Source organism: Symphalangus syndactylus, chromosome 12, assembly GCF_028878055.3.
Source record: "Symphalangus syndactylus isolate Jambi chromosome 12, NHGRI_mSymSyn1-v2.1_pri, whole genome shotgun sequence".
In the NCBI taxonomy this organism is placed as follows: domain Eukaryota; kingdom Metazoa; phylum Chordata; class Mammalia; order Primates; family Hylobatidae; genus Symphalangus; species Symphalangus syndactylus.
Genome location: NC_072441.2, coordinates 72755880 through 72776480, shown reverse-complemented (window position 1 = coordinate 72776480; position 20601 = coordinate 72755880). Strand labels below are relative to the sequence as shown.

At 37.9% G+C, this 20601-nt stretch overlaps 1 protein-coding gene across 3 annotated transcripts in view; it reads left to right on the top strand.

Annotated features, from left to right (window-relative positions):
• Nucleotides 1-20601, top strand: part of NOTCH2 (notch receptor 2) — a 167552-nt gene that overhangs the window by 27815 nt on the left and 119136 nt on the right. For all 3 annotated transcript variants that reach the window (XM_063625888.1, XM_063625889.1, XM_063625890.1), the window contains exon 2: nt 11973-12054. In XM_063625888.1, the coding sequence (XP_063481958.1) occupies nt 11973-12054 (82 nt within the window). The remainder of the gene's footprint in view (nt 1-11972; nt 12055-20601) is intronic.

Genomic DNA, 20601 nt, shown 5'->3' with positions numbered 1-20601 from the left:
TTTTCCTTTCTTTCTTTCTTTCTTTCTTTCTTTCTTTCTTTCTTTCTTTCTTTCTTCTTTCTTTCTTTTCTTTCACTTTCTTTCTCTTTCTTTCTTTTTTCTTTTCTTTCTTTTCTCTCTCTCTCTCTCTCTTTTTTAGCAGTTTATGACTCATTTGTGAGAATCAGGGAAGCACTGGGCTCAAGAAAGCCAGCACCCCTTCTAGGGCTTACCCCCCATTTTAAAATTTAATATATTGGAATTTATATTGTTTCTTTTGATCCGAGATCTTCAGGCTGAAGCTGGAGAGAAATCTTTTGACCCCTCGAACAAAGAAAGCCTTTATCAAAGACAATGTAACCTTTTGAGTTTGCCAAATTAGGTGTTGCTGCAAATGGAGAAACCCAGAGTTCTCTTCTGTGCTTAAAGACACAAACATGGAAAGTTTAAGTTCCAATATGGTCACTTAATATATACAAACTTTTCTGTCTTTGCTGTCTTTGTCATTCCAGCAACAACTGGATAAGCAAATAGAATGATTGTGAGCACTTGCAAACCAAATTGTGACTGTTAGTGTGTTGAGCTGCTTTTTCATTAAAATGACTGCTACAACTCTGCAGAAATCTGAGTAGTCTTGAAGATAAATTCTTGCTTGCATTTACAATAAAGAAAGAATATGAGTAATCAAAAGGCTGATGGAGTTGGAGGACTGGCGTTTTTAAGAGGAACTGATTTGGACATTGAGATTATCAGCTCCTCATCAAATATCATTAAGTACACATTATTATTTTTTTCTGTTGACCAGGAGGCCCAAGTTGTGTTGATGTGGGAGATAGTTGTACGTCTGAAGAAACAAAGCAAGGGAGAATAAAATAAATAAAAATTGAAGTATAGGGCTATATATATATATATATTTATTTTTTTATTTTTTTAGGCAGAGTCTCGCTCTGTTGTCCAGGCTGGAGTGCAGTGGTGCGATCTCCGCTTACTGCAAGCTCCGCCTCCCGGGTTCATGCCATTCTCCTGCCTCAGACTCCCGAGTATCTGGGACTACAGGCACCCACCACCACACCCAGCTAATTTTTTTTTTTGCATTTTTAGTAGAGACGGGGTTTCACCATGTTAGCCAGGATGGTCTTAATCTCCTGACCTCGTGATCCGCCCACCTTGGCCTCCCAAAGTGCTGGGATTACAGACATGAGCCACCGCGCCTGGCCATTTAGGGCTATATTTTGTGTTTTCTTCTCCCTTTAGGGTTGAATAAAGATTTGATATTTTTCTATTATCTGCTTTCCTCTGTTCCAAGGTTTTTGGCCTCAGGTGTGTTCTCTGGAAATGGCAATGATAGGCATTTATAATCTCCATATTTAGATATTTCCCTCACAGTGCTAGTTTCTGAGCTTATTAGAACCTAATGTTAAATGACAAGTTAATGGGTGCAGCACACCAACATGGCACATGTATACATATGTAACAAACCTGCATGTTGTGCACATGTACCCTAAAACTTAAAGTATATATATAAAAAAAAGAAATATCCTGGCTGTGAGTCAAGGGTTTAGGACCTTTTGAGGCACTTGGGTTTAGACAATCCTCAGTGATGTGTACAGGAATTTGGGTACAGGAATACTATTCACAGGTGAACAGAGTTTGATTTTGGCTGAAGGCATATTATTTGATCCAGATACTAATATAAAAATAATCCAAATGTTAGGACCTTAGCTTCTGCGAACCCTGACTTGAGAATAGTTAGCCATACATGTAGTTGGACTTTATGTAGGACTAACCAATCTCCTCTGCACTATTTTTGCACAGTACATTGATTATGGTATCCCTGATGACCTCTCTCCCCATCCTTGTGAGTAGCCGTCATCGCTACCACCCAAGGATGTTTTAAAAAGGCTGTGAGGAAGGATGCATGTAGGGAAATCTGAGGTTGTTCTTTGGATTTTCCCTGTTTTGTTTTAGGAAGTATCCATGATTTTATATAATAATATGTAGCAATATTAGGTTTTTCCATTTTCATTTTTAACATAATTTTGTTATTCTTTCTGTTTGGGTGTCTACCTCTAAATTAACAAACACGAGAAATTGTGTACTCCATTTAAAAAGTATCCTGAACAATTTAAGCTAAAAGAATATGTTGTTTCTTTTGGGTGTATAGCAAGAAGATTATATATATTTATAAATTTCTTTCCAGCAAGTGTACTTAAAAGCATGTACTTAAAATTAAGGACTTAAAAAAACTAAGCTGTACTTAACAAAATAGTCTTTAGAAAGCTTTAGGGCTGGGCGCGGTGGCTCACGCCTGTAATCCCAGCATCACGAGGTCAGGAGATCCAGACCATCCTGGCTAACACGGTGAAACCCCGTCTCTACTAAAAATACAAAAAATTAGCCGGGTGTGGTGGCAGGTGCTTGTAGTCCCAGCTACTCGGGAGGCTGAGGCAGGAGAATGGCGTGAACCCAGGAGGAGGAGCTTTCAGTGAGCCGAGATTGCACCACTGCACTCCAGCCTGGGCGACAGAGCGAGACTCTGTCTCAAAAAAAAAAAAAAAAAAGCCTTTAAAAAGGGAGGGTTTACTAAAAGCACAGGAAATTGGTGACAGGCAAAATTTGTCTTGATAATAGTACAAGTACAGATAGTGGAACAGAACAGATAATACAAGATATAAGATAAGACATGGAACAACACTTCATATTCACCTTTTTTGACCACTAAGCAGCACACAAATATGTAGCCCTTTTTGTAGAGAATAATTAAATTTCTAGATATGATACAGCTTCTTCCTCTCTGTTGGATTTTATTACACTGAGATCCTGAACCTTTTGGAAATGTAAACTCTGTGATCATGTTGGTCAATGTCATTTTACAAAGAGTTAGATACTTATACTGAAGTGTTGTTTGGATCTCGTTGGTGCTTATTGTTCTGCCGATGTGTATTAGCGAACCTACTCATGGGGAAGATAATACTATACAATGAATTTTCCCATTCAATTGGAATTTTTTTATTACTCTGTTTTCTATGTTTTTCATTTGGACGTAAATTATTTTGGCTTCCATTCAACCTATTTCAGCTAGTTTTTACCATAATACACATGGCTTAAGATTTATAGGGGGCTAAGAGTGGAGAGTGCATCTTCATTCAAACAAACGGTAAGAAAGGAACTTTCAAAACTGTTTTAGTTTTGCAAAGATTAGAAAAGTACAAGTCTACTTTCTCAACTTTTCATCCTTGTTAAAGGCCTGGAAATTTGCAGCATTTTTTTCTTTATTTTACTTTTCTAATTTGTTACACAAAGTGAAATTCCACACATAAACATACAAGCTGAAGGTTGGGTTTATTCATAGGTTTTGTCTTAATTATAGATATTTAGTTTATTGAATATCTTATTGAATATTGAGTACCTGCTGTGGTCCAGGCACCTTCTTAGGTCCCAGGTGTACAAAGAGGAGCCAATTGTGGTTACTGCCTCTATGGAATTTGCATAGAAGTGTGAGAGAGAGAGATGAGTGAGCCAGCACTTATAATACATCTACGTAGGATAAAATGGGAGCACAGAAGAGGAACATCTATATCAGTGGGTCTCTGAGAGCTTCTTCAAGAAAATAATGGTTTATCTGTGATTTGAAATATAGTAGGAATTTAGCAAGATAGAGAAAAAGGAAAAGGAGGTAAAATATTTTTCAGGTAAAAGAATGTACACGGGTATAGAGGTGATCATTATTAGCAAATTGGCTACATCCCGATTTGTAAGTATTTGTGGATTTTTCAAACCTTGTATTTCATGTAGAAGAGCTGAATGCATTAGTCTCATCTCCATAATCCAGGTATTGAAATTTAACCCACGCATAAATTGAATTTTTTTCTGAGGTCTTTAATAAGAGAAAAATAAAAGAAAAAACTACACAGTGTATAATAGATTTCAATATAGCACAGCAAACACTGATGAATTTTTTTGCAACAAGTTCAATATTATAAAATAGAACAAAATTGGAATTTTTAAAACCAAAAATTATTCTAGATTTATCAGCTAACTGGAATGATTTTTTTATAGTATGAAAATTCTGTTAGTAATATAAAAATATTCATTTATAAGTTGTTATCATTGATTATATTTTCTTAAGTTATATTTTCAGTTTTTGAAAAGCAATAATAATTTGCTATGACCCTATAGCCCAGTTCTTAATTTCTGGATCTGATACTAGCGTCTCTTAGGTAGAAAACACATTTTCTATATGATAATATCTGTAAAGAGCACATAAATCCTTGGAACACTATTAGGAAAACAAAATTGATGTATCTCTTATTGCTTTTTTTTTTTTCCTTTTAATCAAGACAAATTTCAAGGAGGAAGGCAGATGTTTCTCCACTTCGTTTTTATTTAAATGTACCACTTGGGATTTGAAGCTTCCGCACTTCTGTTTGTTTGGATTTTTTTTTTCATGGCTTGATCCCAAACAATGGAATAAAAAATTTAGAGAAAGTTTTGTTTGAAATTGCAGGGCACTATGAGAATTATTGCAAATCCCTGATGTCTCCTTGTCTGCCCTCAATTCTCCTATTTTTGGTAATAATGCAGGCAGTCATTTTAGAAAACTTTGCTTTGTTCATTTTACTGAGCCTCTTCCAGAGGCTGTGTGCCAGAATCAACAGCAGCCAACCACAGCCAAGATCCTAGGGCGTAAACTCAGACTTCATCTCTCAAATATTGCTACTTGAAATTTGCATAAACGTTGAAGAAAAAGTTAAAAGAGCCTGTATAACTCCTCTTCATGTATTTTAGGAGCCTCAGACAGTCAAGACATTAAAATATCTTCTGATTGAGCAGTGGATCTAAGCACAGATACCACATTGCAGACAGGGAGGAGGATATGAAAAAAATCATGTGAGATAGACGACAGAGGCTTATTTGAAGAGGCTACAAAGCAACAAGTAATGCCAATTTAAAATGATTACATGTTAATGCAACAAGTAAAACACATTGAAGGCTGCTCAGATTACACTGGCTGAAGTACAGACTTAATTACTCATGTTAGAGATTCCTAAAACAAAGGCTTTTAAGCCAGTGATATGTAGCTGGTATGATATTGAAAAGCATTGGAAAACCTAGGTAAATGCCTAGAGGAAATTTTAAGGAAGATTCCGTCAAGTCTGGATACCTTAGCCTTATCCTTAAATGAATATATTTCTGAGGCGCTGGAGCTGGTTAAAATCAATGGCAGCTTATTCTGTTGTTTGCAGTTTTTATGTACAATTGGGGCTGATAAACCTGAATAAATAAAAGAGCCTTGTCTGGATTGAGTTACAGTTAGTGCTAAACATCAAGGGTTCATATTGTATTTCTTAAAAGTTCTTTGTGGAGTGATTCTGAGATTGGTATTAAGAGGGTATGCCAAGGGTATATATTGGCAATTTTTATTTTGTTTGTATTTATCTTAGAGTCATTTGGGTAGGTCACATTCTCTCTGCCCCTACTTCCAACTTCTCCTCATTAGATTGTAAGGATCATGAGGACAGAGATTGTTTGTTTTATTTGTGCTTAATTTTCATGCAGTGCCTAGTAGGGGACAATGCTCACAGTAGTTGCTCAACAAATATTAGTGGAACTGTATTAAAATTGAGTTTTTGCTCACATATATTGTTTATTTTATCTTTAGTGGATCACTTCTCCTTATGCCTTCAGTGCTATACTTTTTTAAAAGAAGTGTGTTAATCCGTTTTGCATTGCTCTAAAGGAATACCTGAGGCTGAATAATTTATAAAGAAAAGAGGTTTATTTGGCTAATAGCTTTGCGGATTGTACAAGAAGTTTAGAACCAACATCTGCTTCTGGTGAGGGCTCAAAAAACTTTCATGGCTGAAGGTGAAGAGGGAGCAGGTATGTAACATGGCAAGAGAGGAGGGAGCAAGAGAGATGTCAGGCTCTTTCAAACAACCAGCTCACATGGTAGCGAGAACTCACTCATTACTGTGGGTGGGCACCAAGCTATTCATGAGACATCTGCCCCCATAACCTAAACACCTCCCAGTAGGCCCCACCTTCAACATTGGGGATTACATTTCAACGTGAGATTTGGAAGGGACAAAATAGCCGAACTATATCAAGCACAAAGAAGATACAGAGATAGTCAATGGTGGAGCTAGTATTCAAACCCAGATTCATCTGATTTCTGCATCCGTGCTTTCAACTGCTTAACTGCATTGCTTCAAATACTCAGAAAAGAAGAAATGTTTTCTATATCCTAGGAACTTAAAAGTGAAAAAGCAGACAGCTAGAAGACCATGTAGTGCTGAATTGATAGTCATGAGTGTTACAGGGATAGGGGGTGGTGGCCCTGTGAGGACCAGAACCCTCTAGGGGAAGCTTTCTGGGTGAGGCAAGAGGTGAACTGGGCCTTGAAGGGATGGGTAGAATTTAGATAGTAATGAGGAAGGCAGAAATCAGAGGAAGCACAGACATGCATGGAGGAATGGAACTGAGTTCAATGACGATCTGTTCAGGAAAGAGGGCATAAACTGGGCAGAGAGTGCAATGGAAGTGGTGGGGAGTAATACTGGGCAGGTAAGGTAAGCTCTGATCTGGAAGGCCAGCATGGGAGCCTAGACTGGTTAAAGTAAGAAATGGCTTGTCCTTGGAAGAAAAAGTGCCAAACTTGGTACCGTGTGAAGGTACTGCACAGACCTCCCAACTGGTTCTTAGGAGAGCCAAACTGAGGCTAAGTTCTGAGAACTAAGTAAGAACTGACAGCCATCGTAGGTTAGAAAGTAGTGGGGCAACATGTTACAAGTAGTGCTTCTGGAAGGTTAGATGCTATTAGAATAAAATCATTGCCATTTTGGGGAGCTGGGAAAATGGATGTCTTCAGTCTAGTCTAAAAAGGGATGACTTGAATAAGCTTATATAAGAAAGAAAAGAAAAACCTTTTTACTCACTGGACCATTTCATAATCTTGACTTTTTTCAAACATAAATCTGTGTCATTTTTCTTATTTAAAACAGCTGAGTAGTTTACTCTCCTACTTAGAGCTGTGATCCTTATCATGGGCTCTTGTGATCTAACCCCAGCCTACCTCCCTGGCCTCTGTCATTGCTTAATAACCTCTAGCCATATGAACCTGGAATACCAGTCTAATTCCCACTTCAAGGCCTTTACACTTGTTGTTTCCTCTGCCTGGGGTGCTCTTCCCTCATATCTTCATGACACTTGTTCATTTACATTGTAGCTCAAAGCATACCTCCTCAGGGAGGCCTTTCCTAGACACTATCTGAGGTACGCTCTTGCACCCCCAGCCTTCATGGTTGCTTTTTATACATTACTGGGTTTTGTTTCCAATGGAACTTATCACTTATTACTGTCCACAATTATTTTATTTATTAATTTTTTAGCCACCTTTCTCTTATAGAAATAAGGTTCCTGAGGACAGGGAGTTTATTCTGTATACTACGGTATCCCTGACATCAGGGCCTGTGCCTGCTGATAGTAGATGCTTTCTAAATAGGTTCTGAATATTAGACAGCTAGTTCCCAAATCCACTGCACTGAAAGTGTATGAAAATTGGAAATTGGCTTCTAGATTTTTATATTGTATTGCCAAATGACGGAGTGATGAGATTGAAATCTACTACTTCTTTTTGCCTTTTTTTTTTTTTTTGGTGGAGTAGAGGAGGGCCTGCACAAACAGCAGATACACACACAGTAAATAAGATTTATTTCAGCCAGCGAGTATTTATTGACATGAAAATTGGGGTTAAATGTGACTCTTTGTTAAATGTGACTAGTTTCTTGGAGGCTATTGAAGCATCAGTTTAAACATCAGTTCTCTATGGTATGATTTAATGTTTCTTTTTTTAACTTTATAAGCATGAAGCTGTCTTCAATTTTATTGTTAAATTTAAGTGTTTTACATTGGAAAAAAGTAAATTGAATTTTGAAATGAGGTCTTTCCTGGTCTCACTTTCATGGTTTCAGATTATCAAAGTTTTAATTTCTCTTTGTATGGAAGATAATTATAGTATTCATTTTTGCTCCTGAGTAAAGCCACGAGTCTCAAGATTATTTTTCTGTTTTAAAAATTAGAATCGTCAATTTATAGTTGTATACATTTATAGGGTACAAAGTGATGTTATAATTTGCTAATACAATGTAGAACAATTAAAAGGTATCCTTCATCTCAAATATTTAACATTTTTTGAAATGTACTCTCTTAGGAATTTTGAAATGTACAATACCCTATTATTAACTATATTCACCACACTATGCAATATATCTCAAACATATAAAAAAAATTCTTCTTGTGTAACTGTAGCTTTTTGATGGCCATTGACCGTCAGGCCCGTAGCTTCCGTAACCATCATTCTCCTCTCTGCTTCTATGATTTTGATGGTTTTCAATTCTACATATAAGTGAGAACATGCTATATTTGTCTTTCTGTGCCTTATTTCACTTAGCATAATGTTCTCCAGTTCTATCCATGTTGTCTCAAGTGGCAGAATTTCTTTCTAAAGGTTGAATAGTATTCCATTGAATATATCTACCACACCTTTTTTTTTTTTTTTTTTTTTTTTTTTTTTTTGTGACGGAGTCTCCCTCTGTCACTCAGGCTGGAGTGCAGTGGCGCGATCTCGGCTCACTGCAACCTCTGCCCCGCAGGTTCAAGTGATTCTCCTGCCTCAGCCTCCTGAGTAGCTGGGATTACTGGCGCGCTGTAATTTTTGTACTTTTAATAGAGATGGGGTTTCATCATCTTCGCCGGGCTGGTCTTGAACTCCTGACCTCGTGATCCACCCGCCTCGGTTGCCCAAAGTGCTGGGATTATAGGCGTGAGCCACTGTGCCCGGCCTATCTACCACCTTTTATTTATCCATTCATCTGTTGATGGACACTTCCATAACTTGGTATGGGTGTACAGACATCTTTTCAATAAACTGATTTAAAATATTTGGGGTAAATATCCAGCAGTGGGATTACCAGATCATGTGGTGATTCTATTTTTAGTTTTTTGAGGAACATCTGCACTGTTTTTCACAATGGTTGTACTAATTTACATTCCCATTAACAGAGTAGAAGGATTCCATTTCTCCACATCCTGTTTATTCAGACAATATGTTATCATCTAAATCATCTAAGACCTCTGTTATATAGCTTTTGAGTATTTTTAAAAGTGGACACTCGAGCGTTCATATAGTCGTAGTCAGTGTGTGGTTCCTCAGACCTGTGGTATCAACATCACCTGGGAATTTGTTAGGAATGCAGATTCCCAGGCTCCCTACGGACTTAGTCAGAAATTGTGGGGGTCGAGTCCAACACTCTTTTTTAAAAAGCCCTCCAAGTGACTCCAATGCTTACTAAAGTTTGAGAACCGTGGCTCAGTAAATGTTAAAGGTTCAAGGTAGCATGATCCCACACATCAGCCAAGTGGCATTAATTATTAGCCTGGTAAGCCCACCTTCTTTTCAGTCACTGAGTTTGATTGGTTTACTAAGGCTAGGCTGTAAAGTTATTTGCTAGATTGATTGTTACATATTGACTTTGGGTTGTTTGTATTTCTCTGAACCTGTCACTGTAATGATTTGTCAGGACACTTAATAGGAACAGGCCGTGATTTTTGCACCCATGGCATTCTGAGTCATGGGTGGCTGGGTCGTTATGTACTCCAGGTTTCTTCAGGCACTGGGCATGCCATTCATGTACTTTTAAGGAGGGAGCTGTTGCTGGTGGATCACAGGGAACCTTCAGGGACATTTAGTTCACTCTCAGCTTGGTTTACAGGTAGGGAAATTGAGCCCCCATGAAGTTGTGCTTTGCTTGCAGTTAGGTGTACAGACAGGATTTCAGGTCTCCTGAGTCCCTCCACTGCACCAGGATTCCTGCAGGGGGACAGAGCTACAGCTTTTTCTGTGCCTACAGGACATTCCTTTCCTACTGTGAGGATTTTATTTATTTATTATTTTATTTAAAGAAAAAAAGTAAATAGAAAAAACCCCGGAAGTTCTCACTGAAACTAATAAAAGTGTCTAAAGAGAATGAAAAAATCAGTTTGAGAACTTTGGTATGGAGGAAATAACCTGACATTAACTGTTTTAATTATAGTTGTTGCATTGGGCTTATCAGTGTGGGAAGAGGGAGCATTTGAGCCTTACAGGGAAGTGGGATATGGACAACAAGATGACCCTCTTCCTGAATTTGCCTCTTTGGGCCTGCAGCCTGGTGACTCTTTGTGTGACCCAGCTGTCATAGAGATGGGTTGGACTTTTACTGAGAGCTGGGTCCTAAGCCCAGCACTGCCACCAGCTAGTGGTGCGATGCCCCATAGAGAGGCCACTTATTCTCTCTGGCCTTTACTATTGGTAAATGGGTATAATAATATCCACCCTGCCAATCCTGAGACATTTCAGGTAGTGGGAAGCAGTGTATCTTAGTGGTTAAGGGCAGAGTCTCTGGATTCAAATTCTGGCTTTCTAACTCACTGGCATGACAGTAGGCAGGCCACTTATCCTCCCTGTTTTCTCACCTGAGAATGGGTATAATGAAATTTACTTCTAAGGGTTGTTGTGAAGATTAAATTAGTTAGCTAATTTATGTAAACTACTTAGGACAGTGCCTGGTATTTAGTAAGTTCTATGTGTTAGCTCCTATTATTATTACTATTACCATTTAAAAATATTATTTCAAGGATGAGATGCATTTTCTGTAAACATGTTCTCAAATGATTCTTCTACTGGATACAATACTGGGCTCTGATGCAGTAATTGTTGGTGGAGAAGTTGTTCTGACATCCAGCTTTCACCTGGGCTACTGGTTTTGAGGCCAGGGATGGCCAGGCCTAGAGTCTCTGATCTTGCACAATTTATGCATAGAATGGTGTGGTTAGAGGAAACTTGGAGGGGGAGCTTCTCAGTTTTGCTTTCAGGTATTTATACATTAACTATCATAAGAGATGGACATCTTAATAACTTCCAAGAAAGAGTTCATGAGCTTCAATTTTGATATTTATTGTTTGACTAGGTTTCTTTCTGTCTTACCTTTCCAGTTGTTAGGGTTCTCGATATGTATTTTGGTGATGAAAATTTCAACTCTAAAAGTTAAACAATTAAGATATTGTAATTATCCAGCAAGTGATTGGCAGATTTCAGGTAGACTTCTTCCATTCTTGGCTGAAATCAATGAAAATGTCTACTATTGCTGTTGTTTTTGTTCTTTTTTTCTGAAAAGTCTGTTTTTGGGAGGGCCTCAGATGGTAAAGTGCCATTTCATTGTCTCTTAAAGGGAATGGGGGAGTCAACAGTTTGAGAATTTTTGTTTTATCTGTATGTATAAAATTACCTTCTCCTTTTATTTCTTTTGATACTCTCTCTACAGTCTGTATTCATGATCTACTCCCCATCTTTTTATGGGCCCGTTAAAGCTAGAGATTATGTTTATTTGTTTATTTATGTATTCCATTTCTCCTTTTTTCTGGATCCTAATTTTGTGCCTGGTACATACGAGGCTTTCAATTTTAGTTTGTCGAATTACTGTTATTGCTGTTTCTGATTACTTCTTGAAGCGGTCTGTTTTAAAACTTCACCTGAAGGCTAAGTAATTCATCAGTATAATGGTTGTCTATTATTTATCTAGCATTTTCCTAAACACTCATTGATGAATTCTTACAATACTCATATGAAGTATCTAAATCCCAAGATGATGTGTCATGTCATAGATGGTATGGCTTTAATTTTTAATTGGGAGATGGAGATGTGACAGCTGGAGATATTGAAACACAGAGAAGTAAGAGCATCATTCAAGACCACAAACGTGGTTATTGTTGGAAGACACTTTTGGGATGGGCTTCTGTGCTAGAAGCCAAAACATAAAAAACTGATTAAAACTCTAAAAAGAAACCCAGATTAGGTGGGAATGAATGCTGATCTGGATTGGATTACACTTCTTTGGTGTCTGAGGGTTATGATTAGTGATTTACTTCTAATGTGCATTTGTTTTTATTTTTAGCATTGCAGTGTCGAGATGGCTATGAACCCTGTGTAAATGAAGGAATGTGTGTTACCTACCACAATGGCACAGGATACTGCAAGTAAGTTTTTCTCTTTATGTATTTTCTTTTTGCGATAGAACACTGGACAAGATTGGATTCTACTCCTCTATTTTTAATGCTTCTGTGGAATGTTACTGGTTCTTGAGCTTTCCTGGTACATATTTTGGTTGGGGGTGAGGATGGAAGGATGTGGATGCCAGATAATTGGCTAATAAGAACTTCTTACTATCTTACTGTTATCTTTCTCACTATGAAAAATACTTTTCAGTGAGTGGTTAGTTAATGTATATGGGGTAGACCGGGCATGGTGGCTCATGCTGGTAATCCCAGTGCTTTAGGAGGCTGAGTTGGGAGAATCACGAGGTCAGGAGTTCAAGACCAGCCTGGCCAACATAGTGAAACCCTATCTCTACTAAAAATACAAAGATTAGCCGGGTGTGGTGGCACATGCCTGGAGTCCCAGCTACTCAGGAGGCTGAGGCAGGAGAATGACTTGAACCCAGGAGGCGGAGGTTGCAGTGAGCTGAGACCACGTCATTGCACTCTAGCCTGGGTGACAGAGCAAGACTCCTTCTCAAAAAGAAATATAAAATATATGTATATACACATACATATTAGATTACCTTGTGTTTTTCAGATTAAGGCATACTCTTAGAGTCTCCCCTTAACATGTTACCTATGATCTTGTTTTTAAGTAAAACCAAATAGATACCAACTTTAATATTCGGCCCAGTATATGTGAATATTATATTCATATTTTTTTCTAGTGTAAAAAATCTAATTCTGAAAGTGAGACAGTGAGAGAGGAAGATGTATGCATATGTGTAGATTGGGGGGGAGCAGGGGCTTTGAGTGTATATTATCATATGGGGATAAAAGAGTAAGGGTGAAAGAAAATGTAGGCTAGTTCTTGGCTTAAGAGCATTTTTTTTTCCTTTTCCTTCAACCATCTACTCTAGCCAAGACATTTTGTTTGTTTGAGGAAGGCTGTGAGATAATTTCATAATAGCTTTTCTAGGTTTCCTGCAAATAATTTTTTTTCTTCTGCCTCAATTGAAAATTTTTGAGAGGAATATGTATCCATTCTATTTATTTCAGGGAAGATGCTGGAGAAATAAGATTTGGTAATATGAAATTTCTCTTCTTTTCCTTCACCTTTGTGAGGAGTAGTTCTTCTTTGCTTTGGTGGAGGTACTTGCTTAATAAGCATTTTAAGTGAGTTTATCCAACACATTTTTTTTTCTTACCAGAAATGTAATTACAACTTTTTTCCAATGAGATCTGTTCTGACACCAGGATTTAGTTTTTTAATGTTATAAACAAGATTTTTTTTTTCAAGTCAGAAATAATTTTCTTCACTAAAGTGAAAATATTTTAAGCTGTGATGACAGTAAAGCTTAACAGGAGGTTGTTTGGATTGGAATAAAGATAACATTGGGAATAAAGGTTTTATGTAGCTTATTATGGGCTGCTCATTTAGTTTTTCTAGCTAGGGAAAAAGAAAACATGTGGTGCATTCTCCTCTAAGAATGGAGATACAACTGGAGATAATAAGGGAAGGAACTTAATACCTTAGAGTAGGCCACTGAAAACTTGTTTAGTCTTTTTGTGGCATTTGGTGCCTTAGTTGCTTGCTTTATTCTGTTATTCAACTCTTGTGGTAGTTAACCCCATTGCATTCTGGTCATTTGCTGATGTGTTTCTTCTACTAGAATGTGAAGTCTTAGTCTTATGCATTTTTTGCATAGTTAATGCCTAGTACAGTGCCTGGTGTAGTTATTGTTCAACAATGTGTTTCTTAAACTAAAAGGTGCTAAGTAGATACCATCATGCACATGTTTCTTATCTATTTATGTTAAATAAGAAGACACTGGTTCTCTCCTTTAAAAATTTCAGTGTGGCGATTCCTCAAGGATCTAGAACCAGAAATACTATTTGGCCCAGCAATCCCATTACTGGGTATATACCCAAAGGATTATAAATCATTCTACTATAAGGACACATGCACATGTATGTTTATTGCAGCACTATTTACAGTAGGAAAGACTTGGAACCAACCCAAAGGCCCAACAGTGATAGACTGGATAAAGAAAATGTGGCATGTATACATGATGGAATACTATGCAGCCATAAAAGAATAAGTTCATGTCCTTTGCAGGGACATGGATGAAGCTGGAAGCCATCATTCTCAGCAAACTAACGCAGGAACAGAAAACCAAACACAGCATGTTCTCACTCATAAGTGAGAGTTGAACAATGAGAACACATGGACACAGGGAGGGGAACATCACACACTGGGGCCTGTTGGGGTGGGGGGAAAGGGGAGGGAGAGCATTAGGACGAATACCTAATGCATGTGGGGCTTAAAACCTAGATGACGGGTTGATAGGTGCAGCAAACCACCATGGCACATGTATAACTATGTAACAAACCTGCACGTTCTGTACGTGTATCCTAGAACTTAAAAGTAAAATTAAAAAAATTTATTTACTTCACATAGCATTCAGGATGGTAATACCATACAGAGAGGCAAATTAGTTCTATTTGAAGATCATTCAACTTGGTGACTTATATATGGAGAATTTCAAATAGATTTTAAGGGTTCGCCTATATATTTTTGGTCTGACATGGGGAGAGAAGGTTTCCGGGGAGACTAATCTCTGAGCACTTACCAGGAGAGGACACCTAAGGGTCACTGTTGGGAAGAAGTCCAATAGTTCTTTGTTAGACTGTTGGGCTGCTAGTCTCATACTCTCCAACCAAGGTTGGAGACCATCCTGGCTAACATGTTGAAATCCCATCTCTACTAAAAATACAAAAAATTAGCTGGGCGTGGTGGCACACACCTATAATCCCAGTTACTCGGGAGGCTGAGGCAGGAGAATGGCCTGAACCCAGGAGGCGGAGCTTGCAGTGAGCCAGGATTGCACCACTGCACTCCAGCCGGAGCGACACAACAAGACTGTGTCTCCAAAAAAAAAAAAAAAGAAAATGGAGCTGCCTACATTCTGTCCCTGGGTACTTGTTAATTGTTGATAGGATGGAATGCTTATGTATACAGTTCTGGGTATGTCCCTCAGATGTCTTTCCTGTTTTGAGGGAAACAAGCTCCTTGAGAGAGAGTAAGAAAAAATTTGGTGAGGCCATCCTTTTGGGAGACCAAGATGAACAACAAAACTTGTATAAAGAGAGTGATTCCCTACCTCAGCAAAAGTAATATTAGCATCTTTAGGAGTGGCAGGGTCAACATAAGTGGACACAGAAAAAGCAAGAACAATATCAAGGCAGCCATGTCAATCATTCTACAGTGCTTTGCCAGCCTCCACAGAATTTTAAGCAAAATTTTATGCAAAAATTTATGTGTATCTAGCAGAGCTTTCAGTGTATTTTCACCAACCTTACCTTTTTTTCTGTGGAGAAAGAAGATGATCTAGCTTGTTCAGTAAATATTATTTTCACAAAATAGTAAATAAATATTAAAACACTTAGAAGGTTTATAAAAATTCTATCAGGCATACAGGGCATGTGATTATCTTTTTATTCATGAGATTGCTTAGTGGATTAAGAAAAGAAAGTTAAAGCCAAATTCCTTTTACAGGGCCAGAGTGGGGGTGAGTGGTGAGTGGTGGGATGGGAACTGGTAGAAAATGTTTTAAAATAGAAGGAATCTGACTATCTGTTTAGACAGCATAATGCTACTGATTCAGCTAAAATATAATGATTGTTTATAGAAATTATAAAAATCCTTGATAAGATCACATTGACAGATGAAGATAAGTACTTTTGAAGATTAGTTTTGTACTCAGCTCAACTGTTTTTTCTCACTGTTAGGAGCCTAAGTACCCTATCAGTCTGTGATTAGATTTTGATGCCAGATAAGGAGAACCTGTGTAATCTTGCATAAAACTCAATTATTGCTGTTAAATAACTACTGTCAAATCTTAATAAAGCCCTCTCACTACAGAGAGATATTTTATTCTTTCTCTTGTCCTACTGGGAGGTGTAAATATGTAATTAAATTTGATGTCATTAATCACTTTCAAGTTGTTTGCTTCGGGCTTTCAAATATAAACCATTCTAAATCCCAATTTGATTAAAGATCATGGATAACTCAAGTTCACTAGGATTCTGAGGGTAGGTTAGGTTATGATTTGTATAATTGACAAAATGTGCATTTTAAGGACATTTATTATAGTTATTTAAAATCTTTGTCTGCCAGTTCTTAACATCTGGGTTGTCTACGGATGTGTTTCTGTTTCTATCAACTGCTCCTTCTTTGGACATGGGTATGACTTCCCTTTACTTTACACATGTATGGTAGTTTTACATTATTTACTGGACATTGTGGGTGATAGATTTTAAAGTTTATCTCCCACTAAAGAATGTTGAATTTTGTCAAGATTGGCAGATCATCTTGATCCTATGGATGCTAGGTTTTAGGACACATTAGGGTGGGCCTACTTCTGTTCTGCCCTTAGTCTGATGATACAAATCTTAGTCATGGGATAGGGCTCTTATTCCCAAGATGTGACCCTTCTAGGGGTTCAGTGGAAAGTGTGAGGGGCCTACCAAGCCCTGAGGTGTTCATTAAGCCCTTCTAAGGCAGAACTTGTCCTCCCAGCCCCAGGAACCTTCTGCTCAGTCTTTTCAGCTGTCCAGCTCTTACTTTCTCTTGGGTTTCTGAATCTTATCTTGCTCATGCATAGTCAAGAATTATTTAAGGATTTGAGCAGAGTTGTATACATACTTTGAAGCTACCCACTCTGTGGTTCTGTCTTTTCCAGGATTTTTTCTCCTCATATTCTAGCTGCTGTGACAGCTCCAGATACCTCTGACTCCTCAGCATCGCAGGACTTCCATTTTCTGCTTGCACACTCTTCCTCTTCTGCTGCATGAACTGGGGTGTACCTTCACGATAAAAAAAAAAAAACTGTCAATGTGGGTTTCATATAGTTTGCTTTATTTTTTCTGAGGCTTATATCCCTTCTAGTTTATGCCTGCTTTCAGTGGTTCTCCAGTGCCTTTGATATTTTGTCCAGAGCAAGAGGGTTAGTCTGATATAAGTTACTCTGCAATTATTTTTAATGATGAAAATTGGAAACATAAAGGGGCGTTTCAGAATTTCCTACATACCACTTGGTAAATATCTAACATAGTGTTTGTGAAACAGCAGAAAGTCACTGTGAGTTGTATACGTTCCTGTAGATGGGTGCTTGCATTTGAGAATGTCTACTTTTTGCCAAAGTGCTGATCTAAAAACTACACTTTAAGGTAAATTATTGTAAATATAAAGTGTTATAAAATATAACTTTGTGTCACATTTTATCTAAAACTTGTCTGCTAGCTGTAAAAAACATTAAACATTAACAGCTAACAATTTTCCTTGCCAGGATTAGGCAGTCATGTTAGTGTTCCAGATTTCCTGAATCCATCCAAGAAAAACTAGAGCCATTGCCTTCTTTGTCTTCTTGGTAAATGTCTGTATAGTAAGTAGAGAGTAGAGACACTCATAATCCCTTAGAACTTAGCTTTTTATGGAGGATGCATTGGCAATGTTTCTGTTGTGCTTCTCCCCCAGAAAGGCATTTTCAGAAGTCATGGCTGACTCAGCATTTTCCCCTTTCCTTCACCTTCTTGTGAGTGCATTCAGGGAGGCACAGGGGCATTGTCAGATCAAAGAAATAGACACGGAAAAATATCAACTGTTAAATTACTTTCTCTTTCTTCTCAGCTGAAACTGGTCTGCCAGCCTAGTTCCTTCAAGTAGGGCGCCTATTTAGCTGAACATTGTGTATATAGTTTTTCTGGAAAATGATAGCAGAAGCTTGGCCACTCTTCCATAGTTCGTTTATCTTTTTAACATAAAACAAAGAATGCTGTTTTTTTGGCTCATTAAATACCTTTCATAGAGTAACCTTTTCTTAAAATGTAATACGTTCAGGATTTATTAATTCAAGAGTTATTTATTGCATGCTATTTATGTGTACCACATATAACAGATAACTCAAGTCTGTGGTAGTAGTCGCAATTAATCAATATTGTTATATTATTTCATACTTCTTTGGGAAGTCATAAAATAATTACCAGTTCATTAACCTGGACTTCTTAGAGAGGTTCAGAGTAAAGTCAAGTATGAAATAAACTGACTATAATGTGGCCTTCTGTACAGGGGCCACCAGTGAATGGCAGGGCTGGGACCATGGTGAGGCGAGTAAGGCACGGGCCTCTCTTGTGAAATTTAAGAGTGCCAAAAAACTCAGTAATCAAAGTCAATAATATTTGTATGTAGTTGTTCAAAAAATCAGAATTAATGCAAAATAAGTTGAAAATTATCAAAATTTTAAATAAGGAGATCTTATGATTTTTTCTTTTGCCTCATGACCTAGTATGGTTCAGCCTGCACTGGTGAGTGGAGTAAGGGTCCTGGAAGATCCTTGACTGGTGACATGAAGAGGACATAGTTTTTATTGTTTGTTTGTTTTTTGAGACAGAGTCTCGCTCTGTCGCCCAGGCTGGAGTGCAGTGGCGCTTTCTTGGCTCACTGCAAGCTCCGCCTCCCGGGTTCATGCCATTCTCCTGCCTCAGCCTTTCGAGTAGCTGGGACTACAAGCGCCCACCACCACGCCTGGCTAATTTTTTGTATTTTTAGTAGAGACTGGGTTTCACCGTGTTAGCCAGGATGGTCTCTATCTCCTGACCTCATGATCTGCCCGCCTCGGCCTCCCAAAGTGCTGGGATTACAGGTATGAGCCACCACGCCCAGCCGAGGACATAGGTTTTTTTATGCCAGATAGACTTAAGTTTGAGTCCTGATTCCTATTAACAATTGGATCTTTGGCAAGTTAAAGTCTATAATGCTAGCTAACATTATTGTTTATTAGGGTCTGTTCTCAATTAAGTAGTTTACATGTATTTACTTTAGTCCTCATGTGAGAGAGAGACTATATGGAAGCTAAGAGAAGTTAAATAATTTGCTCAAGATCCCATCACTCTTTAGCTGACCTGAGATATACTCGTGGAAAATGTACTGTCACCTTGAATCTCAGTTTGCCTGTCAATAAAATGGGACAGAATTACTTGTTTTAAGTTGGTAGTTCAAATGGAATCTTCTGAAAAGGAAGTGTGGAACATTTGAAAGTATACAAAAAGGGGACTTTTCAGATCAGGAATATGATTAAAACACTGCTTTATGTAATTTCTAAATTTAAAGATGGTAGCATTAGGTAGGCTTGAGTACCTCATATCATTCTAGAACACTGAATCTGCATGTCGTTACATGAGTGTACATGGGCCAGGTTTGGTGAATACTGCATTTCTGAGAAATGGCCTTTAACATGAAAGCTCAATGTAATAACTATGGATGAAATAGAAGAAGAGGGCAGTGAAGGTGGGGATAGAGGATATTGTCTATTAAAGTGTGCTTCAGTAGAGAGAACTAATTTGAAACTTCTCCTTTCTTTTTACTAATGGAACAGGAGCAAGTCCAGACAGATTTATGCAGTTGTGAAATTGAGACAGGTTAAATTCAGTGATTTTTGATAAATGTTGTTGCCAGCACAAAAGTCACAAGTTGTTGAATATGGCACCTTACATTTGCATGGTGAGTTACAAATGCACATGAATATGTCCTGTGAGGCTTTTCCTTGTATTAGGACTTGAGATTTGGACCCTTTAACAGTACCATTCCTCAGTGATTCTTATTAATACTTATGTCCTATTAAAATCCTTTATCACATATGATGTGTCCCTAAGGGGTCTTTTGTAAAGGAAGTCTTGGTTACTAGCATCTCCCTCTGTGGCCCAGGCTTGAGTGAAGTAGAGCAATCATGGATCACTGCAGCCTCCACCTCCTAGGCTCAAGCCATCCTCCTGCCTCAGTCTCCCATTTTTAAAACTTTTTATAGAGACATTGTCTCACATGTTGCTCAGGCTGGTCTTGAATTCCTGGGCTCCAGTGATCCTCCCACTTCTGCCTCCCAAAGGGCTGGAATTACAGGCCTGAACCACTGTGCCTGGCCAGTTAGTAGCTTCTTAACACATAGCAACATAATTTCCATACTCTTTTCAACTAATTTTTATTCTTTCAGTTGAGACTTTTATATATTTCAGTGTTCAGTGAAGAAGTAGGAGAATCTGGTTCTTAGGCTCTGCCTATATCCTTTTACCTGTCTTGGGTAACTGCCAAGAAATTAAATCAACAAATTTTGGCCTGCAATCTGGCATTAATAGATGTGAATTTAGCTAGGTTTCTTTTAATACAGTCTCCAGGTTTATCATAATCTTATGTGAAGTTTCTTATTGTTCAGGCGTGTCTCATTAGCACCATTAATTTCACATAGGAATTCTTTTTTTCTCCCTTTTTTTGTGACTAAGCAAAATGAGAAATATTTCTCTTTCGGAATCTGGAGAAGCTTAATTAAATTCTTTAATTTTGTCTATATCTGCCCTTATGAATGATAGCAAAGGAATGGGGGATATCAGAATATGAGAAAAAGTAATCGTCTAAAAATTTCCAAGCACTTTAAAATTTGTTAAACTAGCATAAATATGTGGGTGTGATAGAGGTTTTCATTCGGCCTCCTCTCA